Below are 21805 nucleotides of genomic sequence, written 5' to 3'. Positions count from 1 at the left end.
TGTTGCATATTAGATGGGCCCTTAAAATTTTTAGCTGATGAAATAATGTGATCAAAACTCACCACACTTCATCAAGTTACCTACAGCTAATAAAACTGCTAATACACTTACCTCAATCAATTTGTTGGCATGTTCACGGAAAACTTGGGCATACTCCTTAACTTCTTTCTCATTTCCGTTCTTTGCAGCTTCGATCAATACTAAAAGTGGAACATTGGTTTCCAGGAAAGAATCTGATACGTGGTCCATGACGGCTTTGCGGAGCTAATAATTAAATTGTAAAAATTTGATTTTATTTCTACCAAGAAGCTAGATCACTTTTTCCCTTGTGCTTTTAAATCTAATGGAAGCTTATGATAGACTGGCTGCACTTATATGAGGACCTCTTATGTAAGCCATGCAGTTATACGATCTGCAACACAGAAAACATATGATCATGGAAACAATTACTACAATTCATCAGAACCTTGGTTTTCAAGACAATATCCTTTTTTCTAGGGAATTACAAAACTAAGGCTTACATCTTAAAGGAATAATAAAAAGCTGAACAAAAAGCAGCTCTGGGTTGAACTGGCACATAGCCTTGGAATCTATGTAATTAGCCTAATTAGCTAAATAAAATGAGAAGAGAGGGAAAAAAGAGCACTTTCTGGTTTATCTAAAAGGGTTAGCACACTATAAATCTTAAAACTTAAAGGTTATCATTATAACTTTTTTTTTTTTTTGGTGACTGGCCGGTACTGGGATCCAAGCCCCTGACACCTTGGTGTTATAACACCGCACTCTATCCAACTGAGTTAACCAGCCAGCCCTGTAATCATTTCTGATACTGCTTCACCAAAAGGAAATTGAATAAAGACACATTCTATCTTCAATTTTGCTTTATATCAGACACGAGCAATAAAATGTCCCTCTACTAACTCTTGGAAATTGTTAGAATTATTATTATAACTTCTTTAGTCTTACTACATTGGTTTATAAATTCAACCCTAACTTCTTTATTTTGACAGCTGGCCAGTATAGGGATCTGAACCCTTGACTTTAGTGTTACAAGGCTGGACTCTAACCATCAACCCTAACTTCTTTAAAGATTGAAACTCAACTTGATTCCAAAATGTTAATGGGGTTATTTATCATTAAATGAAGAGGGTTTTTTTATTTTTGTAAAAAATTAATTAATTAATTATTTTGGTGGCTGGCCACTACAGGGATCAAACCCTGGACCTTGGTATTATCAGCACCATGCTCTAATCGACTGAACTAATCAATCAGCCCAAATGAAGAGGTTCTTTATTCTGTATTCGTGAACTTGAAAAATTTAACACCCCAAATATCTCTCTATGCCTACTATATTTGAACTGGAAACACATCTCCATCAAGGATAGAAGGGAACTAAAAGTCTGTAATCAGAATTGGGAAAGTCCAATAAATAACTGGAATTTCCATCTCTACTGTACATAAGCCAATATAACGAGAACCTTCAGGTTTATTTTCATAGGTCCCCAAGTCATTTTAAATTTATTTTCCTACCTATACATCCTTTTCACACCAGAGCTACTTTATTCAGTCCACCCTGGTGAGACTGTTTCATTCCCTGTCCCCATAAGAGTTTATTAGCCATTAAGAAGCTTATTAGCAACAGAGACAGACATAGCCACTTTCCTATGAAAATCCATCCTTTTGCCCAACAAAAAATATGAGTCTGGTATTCATTAGGATTTTAATCAAAACTACAAAATTGACAACTTAGTAAAGCAATCAGCACTTTCTTCCAGCTTACCTGTCTACGCAAGTCCCTGGTCTTCTTAGTCATTTTATCTATTGCAGAATTCAGTGCATCACTTCTTTCTTTACGTCCAGCCTAGACAAAAGAAAAAGATGCACATTTTAGTAATTGCCAAATAACCTTAATGATAACAAATAGTTATTTATGCTCAAGTCAACACTGAAAAAAGCAATACAACTTTTTTAGCCTAAAGTTGTAAAATGGGGCAGGTGGACAACTACGTGATTTTATTCATAAAAACCTAAACTTATAATTCTTAGGCTCCACATTATCAGATGATTGGAATTGAGGGAGTTTTGCCAAAATAAGTGAAGCAAGAAACAAAGACTTCCACTTAAAGTTTGGCTTTAAAAATTAAATTTACATTTTAACTCAAGGTTTGGCATACACTAATTTCATTAGTGAACCAGATCTCCTTGAAGTGCAAGCAGGAACAGTTTACACCTGATCCTGATGAACTCTGAGATTTGAACAATGTCAAGATGTGAAAGAAGGCACCTGGCACTGAAACAATGTGAAACCATGAATTTTAAAACTAAGATACACCATGATTGGTCATGAATATTATGCAACTCAAATCAGAATGCTTTGTAAGATTACTTCACCTATCTTTTTTAAAATTCTAGGCTAAGCTTAAAGTAGTTGTACTGAACAGAAAAGAAAGCCACTCTTGGAAAAAAAAAAAAATATATATATATATATATAAAACAGGATTTCTTCAGAGACCAGGAGGTTGAGCTGAGATTTGCCTGGGCAACAGGCAAATAGATGGTAGGTGAAACAAAAAGAGACAAAGGTGGTTATCCCAGGGAGAGCTAGCTGTGTCCCTGGAAATTCCTAGTAAGACAGCAGCTAGGTTAAACTCGAAGTGTATTATAAGTTTGTTTCCACAAAACAAATGTAGGCCTTTCTGAAAAACATGTTAGTAATCATAGGAGAGATACAAATGGACAAAAGAATTTAAGCCAATGTTCCCTTTGGGTGCCCTAGAGACATTATGGTTTAGGGAACGCTGTCAGTACATAAGCCAGCATAGCAGATGAATGGTTGGGGGTGGGGAGATCTGGTTATGTAGTTACTAAGTGCCTTTTATGTACATTTGTCACTCACTTTATCTCTTATCCCCTATCTATTAAGTGAGGCAATGCCACTTATCTCTCTGCCCCCATCTCTACAGACTTTTAGAGGAGAAAAGAGAAGGAATATTGAGGGATGTAGTTTATTTAGTAGAAGACAGAAAGAAGAGGGGACTCGTGAATATTAAGAGTTGAAATATAAGTGATATATTGATATGGTCACTATCAAACTTAGTCAGGGTCTCATTCCTTACTCTTTCCCCCCAACACTCCTGACTGCCAAGAAAAGTGAGTAGTTCGCTAATATTAATGGGGGGGAAAGGAGTCTCAACAAAAATGGATTCAGGTAGGAGGATTTCTATCTGCAGGAATAAACTGATTTATTCAGGGCCGGTCAGAGGAAAACTCAACCTGAGAAGTATAATTAGTTACTGACAATCTCAAAGATCAAAATAACAGGATCTAAGATAAAGGTAGCTAAAATCACATCAAAAATCAAACTGACCTCATAATTAATGCTTTAATATGGGAAGTCTCAGCATATTCTTTAGACAATAACTGACTTGAAGAAAATTTCTCTACAAAAACTCAGTTTTGTCATTGTTCCTAGCGTGCGCACGCGTGCGTGCGTGCGTGCGTGCGTGTGTGTTTGTTTGTTCCAGAAAATATCTCTAATCTGAAACCCAAAGGTTGGGCTCAATGACCTTAGGAGAGCCTCCCCTGCAACCTGGAATGCCCAGGAATTTCCTCAATTTGGGTAGAAAGATTTACTGTGAAAGTTAGGTAAAACTAAATCCTTGAACTCAACTTTTAAGGGAATTACAGTAATACAACAAAATTCATTTTAACATGCAATGCAACCCACACCATGAATTTTTAATTCTGTCTTTTTCAAACTACCCTAAAATCAATTTGTCTTTCTTTTACTGCAGGACACAGAGGTTTATGCCTCATTAATTAGGAGGGGCAGTTCAGGAGCAGTTAATTACTAAATAGTTTAGGTTATACTAGACATCCTGCCTTTTAAATCTAAGTGTCCCTTAAGAAAAAAGTCCAATTAGCAAGTTTAGGGTTTCAATCATTTCACTAAGTTTGATGAAAGCACAAAGCCTGCTTATCTGTAAAAAAAGGTTTTACTTCTTTTGAAATTAAAGTTATGATTTTACTTCTAGTTTTAACTGGGCAAAAATAAAGTTAATCAAAGCAACTCTGTAGCATATAACTATTACTGTAAGTAATGAAGAAACTTTAAAATAAGTGATCCTCAGCTCCCACAAATTGAGAGATCCATTCCACTGAGTAGAGAGACCACCCAGGTTCACTCAATTTTGATATGTGCATCCCTACTAGGCAGTGGCAAAAGGGCTTTCTAAGAAAAAGACATGTTTGAGCCTTCAATATATAGCTTCTCTTCAGCAAGTAAATATCAGCTTAGTTGAGGAGAAGCAAAGGTTGTTTGCTGAGACAGCCTCTAGCAACACACTTCTGACTGAGATAGTGAAGGAGCTTTCAAAACCCATCTTTAACAGAAGCATGAAAAAGCTACTCCACCTTCCTCCTGTGTGGACAGACTACTATTTATTTAGACAAATTCCTTACTGAGCACCTACTCTGCATCCACTGGACTACTCCAACAGATGGCAGGACTAGCCATAATCCTTCTCTCAGAGCGTTTATAACCTAAGATAAAATAATTCTAAGAGCAAAATAATTCTAAAATAATATATAAATAATATAATAATATATAAATAAAATAATTCTAAAATAATCTAAGAGCAACACCTAATTCAGTGACATTCTGATAGGAGCTCCTAGTGACATAACAGTGGTTAGAGTAGTTAGTAAAAATTACACAGAGGCGGTTACATTAAAACTCCTTCACTCCACTCCAACCCTTGCCACTTTGAAAGGGATGAAACATGCAACAGCCAAGGAGAGATGAAATAGTCCCAGGCACTGCTAGTGGCATCTAAAAACTCTTTTTTTCCCCCATTTATTTTGTTTTTTATTTTGTTGTTTATTTTTGACGGCTGATCAGTACAGGGATCCAAACCCTTCACCTTGGTGTTACAACACTGCGCTCTAACCAACTGAGCTAACTGGCCAGCCCCTTGAAGAGCAGTCCTTAAATGTTGTGACAAAGGTTTCCAGGTAAGCCTAGAAACACTACTCAACCTAACCACACAAGAGAAACATCATTCCACTAAGCTTCCAGGGGAAAAAGTGCTCTAAACTGAAGGATCCATATGATCTCTTCAGAACTCTCCTGCCAGAGGCTTCCTTCTCTTCTTATTCTACATACTCTCCCTGGGAGAGCCAGGCCACTATTTAATGACTATGGTTAATCTGCCATCTTTCATGTTATGATCCATCAACATGCATTTTGGTTCTTCAGACATGCCAAGCTCTCTCTCACCTACCTGGAATACTCTTTCCCCCTTCCTCTCACTCCTATCCATCCTTCAGATGAGATACCACATCCTTGTCTTAGCTTCCACTGGCCAACTTCAGCCTTAAGTTTAAGTTTGGTGCCCTCCAGAGTGCTCTCACAGCACCTCATGTTTTCCGTCACAGCCCTTCTCAAGTCATACCTTGGGATCGTTACTTTTTGACCTGTCTGCCATGCACTGGACATGAATGAAATGAGAAACCAGTGACCAGTTAGAAAGAGAAATGTTTAAAAGTCATAGAACTCAATGTGTAAGCTATGTGGCAAATCTCTTGCTTTCTTGTCATCAAAAGAAAATATAAGACTTTTCATACAACCCCAAATACTGCTTTCTTTTCTCCTTTTAATCTAGAGGAGGAGAGTCAAGTCCAATGTTTTAACCCTGAAACATGTAAGGACAAAGGAAACAGGAAGCTCTGATTAATTTAACAGGAAGGTTTAATTAATTAAAAACATTTCTGCCATCAGAAAATTAAACAAAATTTTTTTGAAAGGAAGAACTATGGCATTCTACAAGATCCAGTCAGAATGGGCATCTGAAGCCTCTTCCCCTCAAGACAATGAGGGAAAGGAAGGAATGGAGCAGCATCTTCAATTCAAATACAAAGGGCAAAAACTGAGGCTGTCATCCATACAGTAGAGGCCTTCAGATAAAGCAAGGGGTGAGAAGCTTTAGAAGGTAAGTAATGTCCCAGCTGCTACTCATGGGCCACACTTATCACCCCACTTCCGTTCTCTTTCCCCTCACAGAGTAGAAGCTTAGAGGTGAACTTTATGGTTTGTCTGGGTATTTTCTCAGATGATAGGGCCACTTTTAGCAAAAAACCATAAAACCTTTAAAAAAAGAAATGACTAACTGAGAGAAATATTTGAAAATATAGGGCAAAGTTAATTTCCTTGATAAGCAAAAATATCTTACAAATCTTTAAGAAAATGACCAAATTTGGGGGTAGGAAGTAAGAATGAGCAGATCAAATATACACTCTACAGAAAAAGAATGAAAATGCCAATGTACATACAAAATGATATTCAGTTTCACTCATCATTAAAGAACAAATCACAGAGAATGTTTTTCACCTATCAGATTTGCAGACATTTGCTAGCTTCTAATATGGTGTTAGTTATGGGGAGGGGTGGTTAATGCATAATTACAGACTACTGAGGGGATTATAAAATAGTTTAAACTTTTTGGGAGGCACATGGCAATGTCTATCAATTTTAAATATACATAAACTGTAACCTGGCAATTTCACTACTAGAAACTTATTTTATGTATGAACTTGCCTAAGTATGCAAACATATTAAACAGATATTCACTTTACACTGTCTGAAAAGCCAAAAGCATCAAAACAAACTATATGTCCATAAATCAGAGTAAAGCCATACAAGGGAAAAGCCATGAAGCCATCAGATAAGCAGGCAGGCAGCAGCAGGCATGTGCCTGTGCGCATGCACACGAACACACTGACGTGCCTGTGCACAGAACAAACAGCAGGACAGAACAAGCTCTCACAGGAATATAATAGCCTTACCCCACTGCTCCCTCAAGCCTTAGCAAGCCCTGTTTCAGCAATGTGCGATACAGGGACGAACAACTCAAAAGCAGACAGAATGCATACATGCTGCTATAAAAGCCTTTCATAATAAGTAATGATTTTGCTCTCTTTGGGTCAAATTTTTATCATCGATTTTCTTTGTACTGATGACATTACATATTCAATTGTTTTGCTTGCCTCAGCCCTTGTCACTGGCCCCTCCACCCCAGAAACTATGAGGGATCTCCAAGAATGACATTTCCAAACTTCAACAACCAACAGTGCTAACATATAGCCAACATACATGCAAATTCACCACTTTAAACTTAGTCAATTGGGTCAGAGAGCCCACTGAAATTGAAAGAGATTCTTCAAGTAAGTATAAATGGGTATTTTACTTCTTAATTCTATCCTGTGCAAATGTCCCATGGCTATCTACGTAGGTAGGAGAAAACAAAACTAAATCAAAAGCTACTCAGAACTGTAGAGAAGGAGAAGCAGGGAGGACAACCTTAAACTTAGTTACATATTCAAAGTAAAAATGAAGCTCACTAAACACAAAGGGGGAAACATGAACAGTAAAGACACTGGCAGAAGAAATGTTAAAAAAGGAGTTTGGCCACATAAATTTCAGTCTGTGCATTAATCACAACTTCAAGATTATTTCTGTTATTTTTGTTTTGTTTTGAGGTCTATAGAAGAAATAAAAGATCTTCATGGTTTAAATGCTCACCTGCCCAAACTTCTGTGGGAGATTCTCCCTCACCTAATGTCCAACTCAGGCATATCACCCCAAGATTTACTGCTGAGTTACTTAGCCTTGGGCACAAAATACAACTATAGCACAACGTAAATAGGCTGTCACATGATCCTGGCCCTGACATCCCCAATAGCAACAACTGCCAAAGTGCACATCTCCAAAAGTAGAAGGACACATCCCAAACTGTGTGAGTTGCAACATCAAGAGGAACACGACTTACCATCACTAGTGTAACCAGAATCCCTTTCTACTGCTTTCTTAGTAGTGTTTACAGACAAGACAGCAAAAGGACTTTAAAAAATCAAAATCAGGGCCGAGCCCGTGGCGCACTCGGTAGCGTACTGCGCTGGCAGCGCGGTGACGCTCCCGCCGCGGGTTCGGATCCTATATAGGAATGGCCGGTGCACTCACTGGCTGAGTGCCGGTCACGAAAAAGACAAAAAAAAAAAAAAAAAAAAAAAAAAATCAAAATCAAATGAAGGCAGGAATGGGGACAAGGACTCGGGCAAAAATGAGGATTCTGGAGGCCTGATGTGGACAGTCTATTTTTGAAAGGAAAGGAGATTTTCTCCCCTTTCAAAAGAAATAAGGATAGTAAAACCCACTTACTCTAAATACAAGTCTCGATACAACAGAGGCCCACGTATGTGGCTGCCAACTATCCTAAAAGGTTCTTACCAGGGGACATCTTCATACTCACAAAATCTAGTACTTCCACCCTAAGAACTGCTATCACTTTTTGATGAATGAGGAGATTTTCCAAGCAGCGATGAAGACTATCAGCAACAGGGTTTATTTTAACATGCTTCTCCAGAGCACCTCTGTGCAATACTCTGGTATCAGGGTATTACAATTTTCCTACTTGGGTACTATTAAAGAAACATTTGACTTTTTAGTAATAAAGCAAATATAAATCTCTCTCTGTACCACCAAAGAACAGAAAAGTTAACGTACATACCTGTACATACGCTTCTCCAAGCAGGGAAATAACTCTCCCTAATCAACAATTTATATACAAGGGTACTTCAAAAGGTTGGTGGGAAAATAGCATTAAAAGATAATACAGGGCTGGCCCCGTGGCTCACTCGGGAGAGTGGGGCACTGGGAGCGCCTGGATCCTGTATAGGGATGGCCGGTGCACTCACTGGCTGAGCGTGGTGCAGACCACAACGTGCCGAGGGTGGCGATCCCCTTACCGGTCAGGGGGGAAAAAAATAGATAATACAAATCATTCCATGAACTTTCTGAAGTACCCTCGTATATATAAAAAGCAAAGTCTCATGTGGAGGAATGCAGACTACAGCTGCTTAAGCCCCTGATGCTTGACTCATTCAATTTTCTTAAAACTATTTACAGAGAGGAGAGATGGGTTAGATCTATCTTCTCCTTTGCCTTATGATGAACATCTAAAGCAGTGAAAACTAAAACAAATGATATGGATAGTACCTTCCAGAAGCAGTATTGCCACTTTAATTAAGACAAAGGCACATGTATACAGAATAAAGCTGCTCTAAAGTGAAACTAAGAAAAAGTTTAGTTCTGGTTAGAGCGCAGTGTTACAACATTAAGGTCAAGGGTTCAGATCTCTGTACTGGCCACCCACAGTCAATCAATCAGTAAATCCCAAACACGCACGGACCCCATTATAAAAAACAGAGAGAGAGATAAAGTTTAGTTTAGAAAGAATAAGGTTATCTATTTATCCCTTTTAGCTAAAGGAAGATTAAAAACTGATACAAAATTGCATCAATGGGAACTGTGTCCTTCACCAACCTACATGCAAACTCCATGTCTTCTTTGGTTCCACAGCCTGAACCTTCTGAACCCAAAGAGTGGGCAGGTGAGAAAGGTGGCTAGTGACCTGGAAGGAGCTGTGCTCTCTGGTCTCTGTGACATAGCAGGCATTACTGTCCACTTCTTCAGAGGCGCCAAAAAATAATTACTTTTGATTGCACTGGTGCTTCTCTGGGCAATTCTCCTTGCCCACAGGTCTGTTATAATAGTACAGAGATAATATAATTTAGGTGGCTTCCATTTATTAGTACTAAGAGGTAGGTAGGCCAAGCAGACTAGAAAGCAGAAAGGAACAAGAGCCTAAGTGGAAGGAGATGCTTTTCCTTCTAAATGTTCACACACACTCATTCCTAATCATGGATGCTCTAATCCAATTCACTCAATAGCTTTTCTCCCCATGGAACTAAAAGTGTTTACTTGAGGAGAGAATTTAATCTGGCTTCTCCTGCATGGCAATGGTTTTTTCATCGAAAGGTGGCTGACTTCAATAAGGGCATTTACAACATTCCAAGAGCTTCCTTCCGTTAAAAAAATTTTTTTAAAACAGACCACCCCTATGAGAGTCCCCTCCTTGAAACTTTTGGGGGCAAGTTTCTATAGAACAGTGTCTCTGAAACCTTGGGTCACAGATCCTGAGGGAATCTGATTAAATCTTATCCACAGAAAAATGAACAAGCAACAGAACTCCACAAGCCAGTCTATGGACCCAGCTTAAGAACTTTGAGCCTACACAGAAATATAGAATGGACCAAGGTCAGTGTGGTATGGCTTCACTGGGGTCTAAAACAGGACATGCCTCCCTCCCTTAACCAGCAAGTAGGAACATGGTGCAGTTCTAGTGCAGGCTCATTCCTGAGGACATGGGATTCCATTTATGAGCAACTTTGGCATGGGGAGTTCAATTCTATCTGTGAAACTGCTGTCTGAGACTATACCTGTCTAATCTTTCCTTTCCCTCTCCCTTCACAGGTATCAGACTTGTCTTATGGTCAGAAGGCTCTACTGGCCCTCAGAGTATTTTTGCTGCCTTCTCTCTTCCTTTATACTTCCCAGGCATTTTTCCCCAATAAAACTCTTATACTTCCAATCCCATCGCAGGGTCACTTCTAGAAGGACTCAAACAACACAGACCTGCATTGCTGCGGTTTCCACAGCACCTTTACACATGGCCCTAAAGCAGGGACCTTGGAGTCTTCCATTTCTTACTCTAGTACTGCACAAAAAGTTTTCCCCTTTAAAATAATTACTTTTTAGACTTGCTCAGTGAGATGAAGCCCTTGGAAGCCAATAGGCCAATGGTATTCTTGCTTCACAGACACCAACAGTAGTTTTGAGATTTCTGTCCTCAGGTTTGAGACAAGACACACTAATGATGTGAGAGAAATAACATATGTAGGGTCAAATCAATATGGCAAGACACACAAAAGGCCTTACCTTTGTCAGTCCTGAAAATACGTTATTGACACATGCTAGAAACACCATTTGCATTTATACAGCACTAAACATGGAGTTGTACATTCATAACCAAGGTCTAAAAACTGATGACACTATTCAACAGCGAGAAACTAGAGTTAGGTCAAGCAAAAAACAGGCCAAAGCAAAAATCCTATTCCTAAGTATGAGTAACCTTTGCTACTCAAAAGAAAGAGTCCAACAACAGTTAGTATGAGACTCAAAGTGCGTTCTCAAGTGTGCCAGTAGGAACTAGTATGCACATACTCTATTATTTCACTGCCACAAGCCCCCAATCTCAGCACCAGCTGAGACTTTCAGTTAAGGAGTAGGTGAGATTCTGAGTTAAATACAAAGGACCATGTCAGAATTCAGTCACGTATCACTTGTCCTAAATCATCTCTGTTTCAGTGTTAACACTCAGGGCATGTGTATTAAAATGACTGTATCAACCTGCCCTTTCCTCCTAATAGGACATTCAAAAGATCAACTCAGCATTATTTTTCAATCAGCATGGTGATAAAACATTCTTACAAAACAGGACAGAGAAGGAAAAATCTTTTTAAAATAGAGTTCCCTTGGAATTCTCACAGAAAAAAACAAATGCTTTGTCTTGCAATCTTTCCCCCACCCCTTTATTCTTGGTTTATGATGTTACGCTCTTACTGACAAAGAAGCCAAGCCCACTTCGCTAGTTTACCAACACATGTAAAGCAAATCATAGTCATACTTTGATTTTAACCAAGCATGACAACAAGGCAATTGAGTAGCTTTCCAAACTACCAGAGCAGTGGCACTACCTTGCATATGCTGGCATTAAATCAGCATTCCATAAATCGTGCAGGCTTCTGCCCACTTAGATAATCTCTCTATGCAGAATCGGCAGTCTAACACTGGCTCTCACAGGCATTAAAAATCATCTCTCTGCTAACCCAACTCACTGTTCAGACGGGTCTTCTTGAATGCAGCCTTTATTACAATCTCGCTGCTGCTTGCTACACTGAAGGAATACCATGTTTTTAAGTCAGGAGTTCTTCTTTCTGGCTTTATTGTAATTAGGGGGTCTTGCAATGACCCTGATACTGTTGCAAAGCACAGTGCTTTTTAACAGTAAAGCTTCTGGAAAACCCAAACAAAAGACACGTCACCCAGTGACGTCAGCCTATATACAGTTCTGTGTGGTCGCAGCACATAAGCAAATCCATTCTTGTGCCGTTTCTCGGAAAAGCTTTTCAGTAAATGCACTCATGCTGCTCCAGGAGCTCTTCTCTGCAACAAGCCACCCATCTGCCATCAACAAGTTAAGACCATGAGAACTAATGGCTACAGAGAGACTGAAGCTTTGATTAACCAGCTGAACAGTTAGAAGAGGAGAAAATTAATAACTTATATTCAAAACTGATTCAGAGGATCAGAGCAATCACCGAAAATGAAACCAATGCTTTCCAGAGGAATATCCTAAGGAAAAACAACTCACCCTGGTGGATTCAATTTTACCCGGAAAGGCTAGGACACAGAAAACAGGAAACTGGTCGAAGGCTCCTGCATGTTAGAGCCTTTTACAGACTCACTGCGTTGAGTCTGATAACCACGACTGAATGCAGCCTCCAATGTGCTCAGAAGAATGGGTAAGTCTGTGCATTTATGTGTCTTGTACAGTAAAAAAGGAATTATGCTTTTAAAATAAGCCACTGAATTCACATTTTATGAGAAAAGCCACTGTCACATTTTTGGATTTTGAGGTTTAGGCAAAAGCATACATTGCTGATGACAGGGACATGTTTCATCTTTTTATAAATGGTTTAAGTTCTGTTCCAGTCATACCAAAGTGGTTAATTTTTTCTGCAGTAAGTGAAAGATAAGCTATATGTAGTGAAATCTTTCGCCATAATGTCATGTTGTTGTTTTTTTAATAACCCAAATATTCTGCTGAAAAATATCCTATCTTCTTGTTTTCCTTAAATTATATTCTGCAGGCTTACATTTCAAGTGGCCATTAGGGGCCCCTATGCTGGCAGCAATATATGCAATGAGTATGGTTTTAAAAATGCTGCCTGCCTTGGGTATGGCGTGTCCACCCAAATGCCGCTGCGAGAAGCTGCTCTTCTACTGCGACTCTCAGGGCTTCCATTCAGTGCCAAACGCCACAGACAAGGGCTCTCTAGGCCTGTCCCTGAGGCACAATCACATCACAGAGCTGGAAAGAGATCAATTTGCCAGCTTCAGTCAACTTACCTGGCTCCACTTAGATCACAATCAAATTTCAATAGTAAAAGAAGATGCTTTTCAAGGACTATATAAACTTAAGGAATTAATCTTAAGTTCCAACAAAATATTTTACTTGCCAAACACAACTTTTACCCAACTGATTAACCTGCAAAATTTGGACCTGTCTTTTAATCAGCTGTCATCTCTGCACCCAGAGCTCTTCTATGGCCTTCGGAAGCTGCAGACCTTGCATTTACGTTCCAACTCCCTGCGGACGATCCCAGTACGCCTGTTCTGGGACTGTCGTAGTCTGGAGTTTCTGGATTTGAGCACAAACCGTTTGCGAAGTTTGGCTCGCAATGGATTTGCAGGATTAATCAAACTGAGAGAGCTTCACCTAGAGCACAACCAGCTGACGAAGATTAATTTTGCTCATTTCCTACGGCTAAGCAGTTTGCACACGCTCTTCTTACAATGGAACAAAATTAGCAACTTGACATGTGGGATGGAGTGGACCTGGGGCACTTTAGAAAAGCTAGATCTAACTGGAAATGAAATCAAAGCCATCGACTTGACAGTGTTTGAAACAATGCCTAACCTTAAAATACTCCTCATGGATAACAACAAGTTAAATAGCCTTGATTCCAAAATCTTAAACTCTCTGAGATCTCTCACAACTGTTGGCCTCTCTGGCAATCTCTGGGAATGTAGCCCCCGAATATGTGCTTTGGCCTCCTGGCTGGGCAGTTTCCAAGGTCGGTGGGAGCATTCCATCCTATGCCACAGCCCTGACCACACCCAAGGAGAGGATATTCTAGATGCAGTCCATGGATTTCAGCTCTGCTGGAATTTATCAACCACTGTCACTGCCATGGCTACAAGTTATAGAGATCCAACCACTGAATATACAAAAAGAATAAGCTCATCAAGTTACCATGTGGGAGACAAAGAAATCCCAACTACTGCAGGCATAGCAGTTACTACTGAGGAACACTTTCCTGAACCAGACAATGCCATCTTCACTCAGCGGGTAATTACAGGAACAATGGCTTTATTGTTTTCTTTCTTTTTTATTATTTTTATAGTATTCATCTCCAGGAAGTGCTGCCCTCCCACTTTAAGAAGAATTAGACAGTGCTCAATGATTCAGAACCATAGGCAGCTCCGATCCCAAACACGACTCCATATGTCAAATATGTCAGACCAAGGACCATATAATGAATATGAACCCACCCATGAAGGACCCTTCATCATCATTAATGGTTATGGACAGTGCAAGTGCCAGCAGCTGCCATACAAAGAATGTGAAGTATAATATCTACCCATCATCAAAAATCACATCAGATAAGTAACCTATTTTACATAGTAGGGGCTAAATACATATCTAATTTTTACCAATGGTGACATTAAGCCTAATTTTCCAAACCAAGTGGAGACTTAGTTTTTGAAGTGTTGAAGTATTTTTAATTTTTTAATGAAACCATATTTTAAGTGTTAAATGAAGCAATGCTCACATTAATTTGCGCTCTTGGAAACTCTAATAATGCTTACTTCAAAATAAGACATTTAATGTATGTAATTATATACCATCGTGTGTAAACATTTACACTAAGGTCTCTGTATGCTATTTTTTCCTACTGAAGACAGTTTGGAAAGAAGCTACTGAGCAGAAAGAGATATGGATCAATACCTGTTTGATCATTGCTCTCCATCCCATGTACCACAACTGGCTTGCTGCTTGAAAGGAGAAAAAGTTCTCTTGTATGATAATTTGGTATTTACTCAAATTTACAATCTACTGCCAGTGTGGGAAGTAGAATGTCATATATTCTGAAGACTGGTAAATATTGAACACTCTTCCAGAGATTTTGCCTGGGTTGGTAGATATTATCAAAGTCCACACCATGAAATCAGAACCTTTCATGTAATTCTAATAAGCTGAGTGACTCTTTAATATATTTAAACAATGAATCCAAGTGATTGTGAAAAGGTCTCATTGCAGTGAAATCAATACTAAATAATTACACTGACTTATACATCTCTAGTTTGACTTACAATGGTCATGCTGACTTTTGTGGCATTTAGACAATTGTTTTAACCTACTATTAAATCACCATTTTACTAATTAATTTACTAACTATTATATTTACATTTATATGTGGGGGGGGGAAAGATTTAGAAATTATTTTGGAGAGAAAAGAGATAAACTCAGTCAATTAATCCTGACATGCTCCCTCTGATTTGAAAGCATGTGCGCACACACACACACACACACTCTCTCTCTCTCTCTCTCTCTCTCTCTCTCTCTCTCTCTCTCTCTCGTTATGATCAAAGATGCTTTGATAGAGGGGTTTAAACTTCCTTCTTCTGCCTTTTCCTGATCTTCAAACCTCAAAGAACTAAATTAAAAATAATTGGCTAGCAACAGTCATAATACTGATTCTTGTTCTATATAAAGAAACCATGGAAAAAAACACTTTCAAAATATTATATGCTAAATTTTGACCTTTTAGTAAACATACATATTCACATTGTAAGTGTAGTTCCTTCTAAGTTTAAGGAACAACATATTGCTGAGGTGAGTCTTATTGTAGAGCACTTGACACGCCTATCTATGCGGCCACACGGGGTAACTCAAGGGCGGCAGGGAGGTAAGGGGATAAAGAGAAAAGGCAGATTTGAAATCTGACTCAGGTTAGCTGAAGTTTCGAGGCAGCCAAGAGTGATTATACACAATCTGCACCAAAAAAGAGCAAGGCCCTGGGACCAGCCACTGAGAAGGGAAGAGGGGGGAGGTTCTCCAGTGTAAATATAAACATTCCATAATTACCAAATGATAAATAACGATGCCACATTTTTCATGCAGAAAGAATAAGTATTCAGTTTCTTCAATTATGATTTTTAAGGAAAAACTATGACATATATGGGATTTAGATGCAAGTTACCAAATCACACAGAATTTTTCCATAACAAATTTCCATGTATGTAAAAAATTGTGAAATTAGTGCACTAAACTGATTTTAGAAAAATGAGCATTTTTACAACTGCCATTTACTGTACATGGAAAAACAGCATAAATCTTTAGAGGAAACTACTACCATAAAGAAAAAAGTTATCTTTTCCTTAACATTAACATTAACATTAACATGAAATCCTTCATTCAAGGCATATTTTTTTCCAGGATTGAACTGAAAACATGTTAAGATTGTAGTTTAACCCATAAGATTTAATCATAATTTTCCTTCTTTAATACTGAGAAGGGTACCTCACTACCCTTCACCTAACATGTCGCAGTAAAAAGAAGACTAGATCACAAATTATGGTAAAAATGTGCTCTTTACATTTTGTAAGGTGAGTAGATTAGTTTGGCAAAGACTCAGCCCGGTTCAATTCAGTTGATTTGAGCAATGAGCATTTCCCCTCTTGTTAAACCAGACCCCGAGCTTGGCTGAGCAGACACAGAAGCCGATTTTGCAGCACAGAGCGCAGCACACTACTTCCCCGCAGAGGGGCTGGATCTGAAGCCCCTATTACAAATGAGAGCTCCATGAGCTAAAATTTACCAACCCATTTATCAGGGTGACCATAGCCATTGTCAGGTGACAGACAGCTTGGTTACAATACAACTGTGTCCTGAGCACACAGGATCCTATCAACACTGAAGGATAGTGGAGGAGTATTTTTCATCATTTCAAACCACAACCCAAATTAATTCAAACCATGAGTAGAAGGGTAAAAAATATTGGTTGGGAATCCCCACATTAATCCTAAAGGTTGCAGTTAATAAAATGGACCACTGATTGGCACAATCCTTAATGTATGTGGAAAAACAAACTGGAAAAGCAAATCATTTAGTAAGCCAAGGGAACAGAATAGAATAGCCAAGGCCACTAAGGCATATTATCCAGTTGAAAAATAATTTTTTGCCTTCCATTTTTTTGGTAATGCCCTCTGAGAGAAGTGAATGACAGTGCCAAACAAGCATTTTCCTTTCTCATTTAGAGAATAAACTTCCCTTTTTAATTGCCTATAGAAGGCAGGATTCCATTTAATTTTTGTGTATTTGTGTTTCAATATCGGCACAGGTTTGAAGATGAGACTGTTAGTCATCTGTGCTCTCTTTAGCAACTGGCTGGGGGGGAACGCATCACAAGCAATGCTGCAGATCCTGGTAACACAATGTCAGGGCTTTTACTTTTTGGTGGGATTTTATCCTCTTCACCATTATTATCTACTCCCCACCCCCCACACCCCCACCCCGTTTTCAAGGTTAGAGGAAAATGACCATCAGGCCCAAGAAAATAACTTCTCTGGAAAAGGCAAACTAAAGAAGACTATAATACCATGCCCACCTAGGAATCAAGAACTTGTTTGGAATAATTTATATTAATTTCTTTAGCTTACCAGGGATTTTAATCACCTTTCTGAAGAGAGTGGGATGGTATATTTGAAAATCCATGCACAACTCTGAGAATACCCACTGCCAACATCAAAAAGCAAAGAAACTAATTTTTTAAGCCAAAAATCTGTAATTTCTTAATGTGACCAAGTTAATTTCTGTACCAATTCAATGAATGGAACTGATTAAATTTCCAAACTCCACTAATTATTAAAACCCATCTGCTTATTCTAATGCTAGTCACCAAGAGCTAGACTCCATCTTTCCAATAAAAATGAGCCCTATGTAGCGCTAGGTCCGAATTCTGAAATTCAAAAGAGGCATATTATTTTCTTAAGGCACACTTCCTACACACAGCTATTAGAGAAAAAGACTATAAATGCCCTGTTCGCTCTCAGAAGTGTAGAGATCAATATAAAAATTTTTTAAGAACATTTTTAACAGCCGATATACATAATCATTTTCCTAATACAGCAGCAATACAGTGACAGACCTATCTCAAAAGTCTATTTTGGGACACAAAATTTCATATCTTACTGGTTAAAGCCCTTGAGCCAGAGAAAGATGATAGGCTATCCACAGATAATTAAATATTTCTCTATCTGGCCTGGGACAAACTCATAGTACTTGAATAAGGCCAAAATCAAATAGGAAATGACTGTTTAAAGTTTCATTCTGCTATTGCAAACATTTGGAAACTTCCGTAACTCCTTCAACTAATCTTTTCTTCCTTGGTGATTAAAAATAAAAAAGTGTGATATATGGAATGTTTGGTGAACTTTCCTATCAACACTGAAACTGGAAACTCAAAGTACAGTCCAAATACATTGTGTTCAATCATCTTCAAGAGCCATTTGGGGGGTGGAGGGGTGGGAGGTGGGCAGATGGGTTAGGGGTGGGAAGAAAATACTATTATACTGGGGGTCTTGGGAGGGGGGAGGGTAACATAAAGTGCAGTGTACAGGAAAGTTTTGTTATTAAAATTGTGTATACTATAAAAAGTGAATGCCTCTTTTTTCAAAAAAACTTTTCCTTGATAACATAAATTTTGACATGTGAAACTTGAAAAGCCATTTGTGACAGATATGGAAATCTTAAATGAACAGTTGTTTTGTACCATGTTCCTCTACAACGCCAAATGTGTCAGCTGAAAAAGGAGCAGGTAATCACCACCTGTTTTCATTCAGAGAGAGACAAAACTAGACAAAGAAGTAAAGATAAAGAAGTAAATAAAATATAAAGTAAAGATAAAGAAGTAAAAGTAAAGGGGTGGGGGTGGGGATGGGGATGGAGGGGCCTAAAAAGCTATCACACAATAAAAAGCTGTTCTGTCACAAGTGGACAAACAGCTGTCTATTGGGCTTATAGGGACTGGGGTTGGCTGTCCCTCTCCCAATCCTCCCCCACAGTGGACTGCCACCACAGCCTGGCGAGCTTACAAAAGGCACCCAATTGCCAGTACCTAGCAAACAGCAACTTGGCCTCTACCTAGGGGTAACTGGGGTAGATCCCCAGCAGCACCTTGCACACCACTCCTGAAAGGGAGGTCCACAGGTGCTGACCATGTTGGGACAAGCGGGATCTCTACATGATCTATTCTACCCCAGATACCAGCTCAGTGTGAATGGATGGGACACGGAAGGGAAGATTTTTAATGTCCTTCACTTGGCATAGATAAGCACCCTTAGGACAGGATGCTATGCCAGGGCAGCACTGGGACAGAAACTGCCCTGGTCTCCAGGAACTGACTGCCAAGGGTCTGCCATACTTGCCAGGATGCACTTAATGGTTCTCCAGCCCTGCAGCAGCAACGTAGGACGAGATGAGGGAATAAACAAGGCCACCCTTTTCCCAATGCCCAGGGATGCTAGGATCAGAGAGGCTATGAGAACTCTCACACCAGGAATCTCAGCAGTAACTAGGGCAGAGGAAGGAAGCACAGCATACAATTTTACTGTCAAACTCATCCTGTACGCAATGGAGGGCATAGGTGATGGTGGTTTTAAATTGCACAAAAGGAACAAATCCTTACAATTTATGAGGTTAAAAGCAGAGCTTATTAACATAATTCTTGTACATTTTAATCTTAAAAATCCCATGTAAAGCTACATCTGATTTCTGTATCAGTTATTTTAATTAATTTTGCCTGTATGCCATGGCATTCTCAAGTTCCCACTCAAATATATAATGGATTTCTTCAAGGTCTGTTTAAAGAAATTTTTTTTTTCTTTCTTTAAATATATCTAACCAGCTGGGTGCTCAAGTCTCCCTTAAAGAGACAAAATATACTACAAATTATCTTTTAAAAAGAGAGAAGGGAAAAAGAGGTGAAAGTCATAGCTATTCCAAACACCCATCCTTAGCATGACTCTGACCTTCCTCCTCACAAGTCGATGTTCTGGTATCACTCTTAAGGGGCAGATCTTGAACCTCCCCTTCCACTATCTGAAGGGGACTTTAAAGAGCAAGAAATCTCCAAAGGCAAGAACAATGAGGCATCCTATCCTGCAAAAGCTCACAAACTAAATATACCATCCCTCCATACATGGAGAACTCCAACACAGGAACTCCTGCTAGAAATACAGCATGAAGGAGCACCTGTACAAACAATAACAACCCCAACAGGCAACGGTCAGTAGCTCACCCCTCACTTGGGGACCAGATTTTTTAAATGCAGCGACAATTCCCAGAGCCTTTTTACAGCTTTCATCAAGAAACTTTACCAAAAGCCATGGGGAAGAGATGTAAAAATACCATAGTTAAACATTAACTTTACTGAATAACCATTCACAAGAGTGTTTAGAGCACAAGAACTCCATCTTTAGGCCCAGGTATTTGAACAAAACAAAGCAAAAACAAACAAACAAAAAAAGGAGTTACAAAATCTGGAGGTTGCTTTTTCTGGAAAATCATCACACAAAAACTCTACAGCCATTTATATTAGCCCACCCATTTCATCATCATGAGGGCCAAAAATGTTCCTCTAGTAATGAACAAGAACATTTCCCATGGTCTAGCTGCCAAATACATGGATGGCAACTGCTCAGCACCCAAAACCTCTGAAAACAATGTATTTATCATTTACATATAACCTACTTCTGTAGAGTCTAGGAAACTTAGAATGAGGGTACTTCAAAAAGTTCATGGAAAAATAGAATTAAAAGGTGATTCCAATATTTCTGTGAACTTTTTGAAGACCCCTTGTGCATTCATATGTACAGAACAGTTGAAATAAGGATGTCAAAAGATCAAACGCTAGGATTCTTAACCCCAAGGGTCCAGATATGTTTCAGAGGATGTAAGAACCTCTTGAAATAATCATGCAATAATTGTGTGTGAGTCCAGAGATTTCACCAGATTTAAAGGGTTTTGAAGAATCATAAAAAAGGGTTAAGAAAGTCCTGATAGAGCAATGAAACAGTTATTTCTAGTATATACCAATTTGACCCTGATCTTACTGGTGGCCAATGCAAAGAACAAAATCAACAGCTTTCATCTGATAAGGAAGCACACTGGTTTACTTGGGGAAGAGACACTTAAGTGTAAAAGTCTGTGAGTTATTTATAAAATGGAGCCAGCTGCAGGAATAATAAGGAAACATGTTGGACAGTATCTCTAAGGAGGCTTTGGAGAATAGGGTGACTTGTTCTTCATGTTAACCCTTGATATGAGCAAAAGGTGCATAAGCTTTCCACAAGCCAACACAGGCATGCTGCATGCTTTGTAATGATCTAGCCTCTGTGGTGACAAAGCAGCAAGAATGAAGGAGCACTCTCTTTGAAGAGCAGCTCATGCTTTCTCTTTATCACATCTCTGGGACCCAAACTACAGTGTTCCAGTAAATACCTACTACATTACATAACACATCCTGTAGACTAGGAGTATAATTAAAAATTAAAAACATCTCCCACTACATCAGGAATGAAGAGTAGTACATTTCATGAAACATTTCTAGTTGTGCTGATGATAATCATAAGTGTTCTCCTTGGGTAAGAATCTATAATAACTAATTTCCAGTGAAAAAACAACAATCACTGGTCTGAACAGCTGTCAGAAATTTAACTGTCTCTTTCAAATTTAAAATTCATTCTATAAACTGTTAGAAAAACCACCTATATTTCAATAGGAGCAAGTAAAGTAGCACAGCAATTTCAAGGCCTGCTCCACATTTGAACCTGTAACCCTGGACAAGTCCTTTAAACTGTCTGTGCCTTGGGCCCTTCACCCCTAAAACAGAATTAACAGCAAAAACAACCTTAGGGGGATTTATTCATATAAAGTCCTGAGGCTGGCACATAGCAAATACTCAAAAATGATTGCTATTTTTAACAGCAACATGTGGAGAA

General features: G+C 38.9%; 2 protein-coding genes across 2 annotated transcripts in view; one reads left to right on the top strand and one right to left on the bottom strand.

The window, feature by feature from the left end:
• CTNNA1 (catenin alpha 1) overlaps positions 1–21805 on the bottom strand; it is a 164005-nt gene that overhangs the window by 45063 nt on the left and 97137 nt on the right. Inside the window, exons 8-9 of the mRNA XM_063085832.1 lie at positions 1781–1861; positions 112–264 (exon numbers count right to left, since the gene is read on the bottom strand). Of these exons, the coding sequence (XP_062941902.1) occupies positions 112–264; positions 1781–1861 (234 nt within the window). The remainder of the gene's footprint in view (positions 1–111; positions 265–1780; positions 1862–21805) is intronic.
• LRRTM2 (leucine rich repeat transmembrane neuronal 2) lies at positions 9356–14375 on the top strand. The gene is made up of 2 exons (XM_063085942.1): positions 9356–9446; positions 12829–14375. Exons 1-2 carry the CDS (start codon positions 9356–9358, stop codon positions 14373–14375), a joined length of 1638 nt encoding a protein of 545 aa, XP_062942012.1.

Source organism: Cynocephalus volans, chromosome 2 (assembly GCF_027409185.1).
Source record: "Cynocephalus volans isolate mCynVol1 chromosome 2, mCynVol1.pri, whole genome shotgun sequence".
Taxonomy (NCBI): Eukaryota; Metazoa; Chordata; class Mammalia; order Dermoptera; family Cynocephalidae; genus Cynocephalus; species Cynocephalus volans.
The sequence above is the reverse complement of the archived record's forward strand: the minus strand, read 5'-3'. Positions and strand labels throughout refer to the sequence as shown.

Coding starts and splice junctions, on each gene's coding strand:
- LRRTM2 (XM_063085942.1), top strand. CDS start 9,356: ATGGGAACTGTGTCCTTCACCAACCTACATGCAAACTCCATGTCTTCT. Junction 9,447..12,828: donor TGAACCCAAAGAGTGGGCAG/GTGAGAAAGGTG, acceptor TATATTCTGCAG/GCTTACATTTCAAGTGGCCA.